Below are 5,264 nucleotides of genomic sequence, written 5' to 3'. Positions count from 1 at the left end.
AATCTGAAAAGTGTTATTGCACAAATAATTTTATTCTAAATGTCTATAAAATATATTTGGATTTAAGGATGCATAGCTGGCTTTCATTGCTGGAAAAAGGAAAATAATATTTCACAAAAAATGAACACGAGAGTCAGTAATTCAGCATTTATAAACAAATGTTCATTCTTAACTTAAATCTCTTTTCACATTTAGGGCTGTTCATGCTGCAACATTGTACAAGAAAAAAAATGTCCTGCCTCTGCATCCTGGGAAATCTAAATTTTGGTGGCTTCATCAGTTTTTGTTAGACTGGTCCAGTGTCGGTCCAGGATTTGCCAAAACATTTCGCTTCCTCCGTATATCCCATCTCCACTGACTTAAGCTTCTGTTTGTTTTCTTCTATTTCGGTCTCTGCCTCCTCCGCTATAATTTTAAGGTGATCCATCCAGGTCTTCAGTTTAGTCTTCACCTCCACTAGGGTAGCAGTTTCATCTCTTTTGTCCTGCTCCCTCTCCATTAACTGCCTTTGAAGCTCAGAATTTGTGTACAGCAACACTTCCCTCTCCCCTGTTGTTGAGAAAAGGCTTGTAAAGAAACGTTGACGTTATCATACATCATCGTTCATACCACATCTTTAGGAAATAAATTGTTTTCTTATTTACTATGTCTGTAAGAACAAAAAGATCTGTCTATATCTATCACATTATGGGAACTTATTTAGTTGATTTGAAATTTGATACACCCAGTTTTAGTTATCTTAAATACAATATAAAACAATAGAATTACTGAAAGGAGATATACAGAGTTGATATCGTATTAAGTTTATTCTATTTAGTAACTCCTTAAAATTACAATAATAACAATAATAATAATAATAATAATACATTTTACATAAAAACACATTTCATAACAGTTAAGCTTGCTATACAAATGCGTAATTAAACAAATCCAACAATTTTACCAGAACATATCCGCATTACATGGAGCAGTGAAAACAAAAGGAGTAAGCAGTCTTGAACAGGTGGATATGAAATATTGGGAGTTATAAAGGATGTCACCCAGACTCCTGACCTGAGGTGAGGAGGAGACTATGGTGCTGTCAATGGAGAGAGACAAACTGCCTATTTGGATATTACTGGTTTTGTTCCTACAAGAAAGAGCTCAGTTTTATCACCATTTCATTTTAGAAGGTTTGAAGTGAACCAATATTTCTACCTACAGGAGCATCTACAGTAATTTTCTGTAAATTAGAATATGCCCGATGACCCTTGGTTCCAATTTTTCAAAATAAAACCTTTAGGAATTAAAATGCTTTTTTATTTAGCCCACATGTCTGTATTATGTTTTTTTATTTGTTGCCATGTAATCTTATCTTGGATTTTGTATTTTCATCAATGTAAGTGAAAAATCATCAGAATTAAATGAGCAATACATTTAATTATGGTATTCAGTAATGTTTTATTGTGGTCATTTTATATGACTGTGGGTTTGTTGTATGGACATTGAATATAATAAGATTGCTTCTAACAAGTGAACAATGATTTACTAATATACGTTTTATTTTTATCATTAAACTTTTTTCCCTACCAATTCATTAATTTGCAATGACCTTGGCTATGAACCATGGCATTGTGCTATATTAAATGGCGAAAAGCAGACTTACGCTTCCACTTCTGCATGTAATAAATAGTTGTCATCCCAAACACCAAGTCAACGAAGACATCGATGGAGAACAAGCGGCAAATCGCTGCAGAGAGAGCTGCAAACAAATCAGCTGAAACAAAACACATCGGCATTTGTTAAGAACAGTGAATCTGATTAGAGTTCAGGAAAACCATTTTATCTTAAAAAAGCACAAGTTACCTCCACAAGAGTGAATTAGAAGAAGGATGAAAACAGTGTCAAGTGGAAAAGATCCGCTCAAAGTGGCGACTTTACATGGGAAGAGGAAATCTTCTATGTGGTTTGATTTAGTAAAATTCTGCAAAAAAGAAAGTTGATCATTGTCCAAAAGGGATTTAAAGTTTTTCAATGATAAAAAGATGTCATGATTTGGGTTTGGTTATGGTTTGTGTTTGTTATTTGATTAATTACTTCACTCTCCTGCTTTAAGTTCAGTTTCTGTTTTAGGTTCTGTCTTAGTTTTTTTAATAAGTTGGGTTTTATTGTGGTGTGATTTTGTTTTATGTTATACGTTTATCCGGCCTGCTCCGACCATTTCTGTCACCAGTCTTAATTCAGTTCACCTGCCAGCATTCTTCCACCCTGTCACTCCCCTTCTCCAGTCACCATCGTATCAGCTTCAGTTTACTCCCAAGCACTTCCCTGTTCCTGATTAGCTCCACCCATGCCAATAATTAGTTTCACTCCATTCACCTGATCACTCCCTTACTTATACCTGCCTCTGCCCCCTGCAATCTGCCACATCATTGTTTTTTCTGTGCCCAGTGGTGAGTCTAGTTCAGCTTTCCATGCTCTCTGTTTGCCTCTGGATATTTGAGTTAGCCCCTGTTTTTGCATATAGTTTTGTCTGTGACTGCTTTTTGTTTGTTATTTTTGGCTTGATGCCCATTTTGTTTTTTGCATTCTGTAAATTAATTATCTTTTACTTAACCTCTGCTTGTCTGGTTGAATACTGGGTCCCTCTGTCTCTGGTTCATGACAGAATGATGTGGCCATCGCCAGACAAGTACGTTTTTTTTTTCTCTTCTTTTTCTTTTTTCCCACCATGACCCGACCACAGGAAGATCAGGCTATAAGGGAGAGGGTTTTTGCTCAGGTGGAATTGCTTCGAAGGCTGAGCAGAAAGCCTGAGGGGTTGGACACGGAGACGATCCGCGCGGAGATCCCGCTCATCCTCCGTGAAGGACTTCATCCTCTGCCAATTCCCCGCCTGGTCCCTGCCTCACAACTTGGCCTGACAGCACCCAGCCGGGTTTCCCCTGTGCCACTCAGCAGTAGTCTGGCTGCTGCATCACACGCCATGGCCCCAGTCTGCGTGGGTGTGGTGCACGCCTCGCCGCCGGGCACAGAGGTTCCTGCCGCGCACGCCACGGCCCGAGTCTGCATGGGTGCGCATGTTCCAAGACCTCTGGTCTTTGCTGATGTTCTGTCGCCACCGGCCTTCGCCGATGTCCCCCCTCAGCCTGAGGCTTCTGACTCACCGGAGCCACGAGAGGGGGTCCATGAGGACTCACCTCCCTTCTATGTTTCTGAACCCCGAGAGGGGGTCCAGGAGGACCCGCCTCCCTTCCACGTTCTCAAGTCCCGGAAGGGGGTCCAGGAGGACCCACCTCCATTCTGCTTTCCTGAACCAAGTGGGCCGGGGCCTCCTGAACCCAGTAGTGAGGCCGTTTGCCAGGCGCCTCCCGAGGGTTTCCTTTTCAGCCGACGTCCTCCGGGACGCCCCTCCAGGGAACCTGGTACAACGGAGTCGTCTGCCGGAGAACCTGACTCTCAGGGGCCGTCCTCCGGGACACCCGGCGGATTACCTGACACACCGGGGCCGTCTTCCAGGACGTCCACTGGACAGCCTGACAAGCCGGGGCCGTCTTCCGGGACGCCCGTCGGACAGCCTGACACGCAGGGACCGTCCTCCGGGACGCCCGCCGGAAAACTTGACACGCCGGGGCCGTCCTCCGGGACATCTGCCGGACAATCTGACACTCTGGGGACGTCCTCCGGAGAATCTGAGACGCCGGAGTCATCCTCCGAGATGTTCTCCGGACATCGGGACTTATTAGGGTCCCTGGGACGCTTTTTTGTTCTCACTGTTTGGGTTGATTTTTGTTCAGGTTTTCATGTGGACAGATTTTCTTTTCTTGATTCTGGCCCTCCATCCTGTTACCTCCCTCCACCCGCCCGGTCTGGGTGTTTTTTTTTTTTTTTTTTTAAGGACGTCTGGAATCCGCCCTTAAGGGAGGGGTTTGTGTTTGTTATTTGATTAATTACTTCACTCTCCTGCCTCAAATTCAGTTTCTGTTTTAGGTTCTGTCTTAGTTTTTGAATAAGTTGGGTTTTATTGTGGTTTGATTTTGTTTTATGTTATACGTTTATCCGGCCTGCTCCGACCATTTCTGTCACCAGTCTTAATTCAGTTGACCTGCCAGCATTCTTCCACCCTGTCACTCCCCTTCTCCAGTCATCTTCGTTTCAGCTTCAGTTTACTCCCAAGCACTTCCCTGTTCCTGATTAGCTCCACCCATGCCAGTAATTAGTTTCACTCCATTCACCTGATCACTCCCTTACTTATACTCTGCCACATCATTGTTTTTTCTGTGCCCAGTGGTGAGTCTAGTTCAGCTTTCTATGCTCTCTGTTTGCCTCTGAATATTTGAGTTAGCCTGTCCCCTGTTTTTGCATATAGTTTTGTCTGTGACTGCTTTTTTTTTTTGTTATTTTTGGTTATTGGATGCAGTCTTCCCATTTTTGGCTTGATGCCCGTTTTTATTTTTTGCATTTTGTTAATAAATTATCTTTTACCTAACCTCTGCTTGTCTGGTTGAATACTGGGTCCCTCTGTCTCTGGTTCATGACAAAAGATTATCTCACTGCTGGCCTTATCAGTTGATAAGTCACTTCCTGTGCAGTGTAATGCCATAAATGTAATCAAAATGAAACTAAAATTTAAATCCACTGTTAACCTTTAACAATAGTTAAATGGATTAGATAAATATTTAGACTTTTCTTCTACCTACTGTTTTAGGTGTTTGGACATCTTTTTGCAGCTTTTCATCAACAACCTTCTGCTGCTCCTCTAATTCCTTTCCCCATCCTGCCACCTTTCTTTGTGACTGTCGTTGCAACAGGAAACTAATATTCCTTTCGTCTGTCAGTTTATCTTTTGGGAAAAAATCTTAACATTGAAAAAGACAAAAACACAACAGCATTTTAGAAACCTAAAACAAGAAATATATAACAGAAAAAAAAACAGGCATAATAGTATTTTAGGTAGCATAACTTACATGTCCATGTCGACAAAGCCAACACAGATCCAAGAACAGAAAACATTTTATAACTCATAATCTCTGAAACTGGAACAATAAAATCTGCAGCAATGCTGAAAGACAAATATTGTTCTGGAATATAGAAAAGGTCAAATGATAAAAACAGTTAAAGGGGTATGATTATTGAGGTTTCCCAGTTAATTTAAAGTTGTAGAGTAACTGAATGTTAACAACAACAAATGCACTTTTAACCAATGATGTGCGCTACTGTAAGATACTTAAAATATGGGTATAAGCTATGAAATTATACATTTAGAGGAATACAATTAGTAAAAC

The 5,264-nt window shown here is 41.2% G+C and overlaps 1 protein-coding gene across 1 annotated transcript; it reads right to left on the bottom strand.

Moving 5' to 3' along the window:
- Positions 1–212: 212 nt before the first annotated feature.
- LOC118558968 lies at positions 213–5,004 on the bottom strand. The gene is made up of 5 exons (XM_036129571.1): positions 4,947–5,004; positions 4,680–4,837; positions 1,846–1,963; positions 1,646–1,756; positions 213–549 (listed from the first exon to the last, which is right to left on the bottom strand). The coding sequence occupies exons 1-5, from the start codon at positions 5,002–5,004 to the stop codon at positions 287–289; spliced, it is 708 nt and encodes a 235-aa protein (XP_035985464.1). The 3' UTR covers positions 213–286.
- Between the last annotated feature and the right edge of the window lie 260 nt (positions 5,005–5,264).

This window comes from Fundulus heteroclitus, unplaced genomic scaffold (assembly GCF_011125445.2).
Source record: "Fundulus heteroclitus isolate FHET01 unplaced genomic scaffold, MU-UCD_Fhet_4.1 scaffold_186, whole genome shotgun sequence".
NCBI lineage: Eukaryota > Metazoa > Chordata > Actinopteri > Cyprinodontiformes > Fundulidae > Fundulus > Fundulus heteroclitus.
This window is presented reverse-complemented; position numbering and strand designations above follow the sequence as displayed.

Coding starts and splice junctions, on each gene's coding strand:
- LOC118558968 (XM_036129571.1), bottom strand. CDS start 5,004: ATGAGTTATAAAATGTTTTCTGTTCTTGGATCTGTGTTGGCTTTGTCG. Junction 1,964..4,679: donor ATGTCCAAACACCTAAAACA/GTAGGTAGAAGA, acceptor TCTTTTTTGCAG/AATTTTACTAAATCAAACCA. Junction 550..1,645: donor TTACATGCAGAAGTGGAAGC/GTAAGTCTGCTT, acceptor TCTCAACAACAG/GGGAGAGGGAAGTGTTGCTG.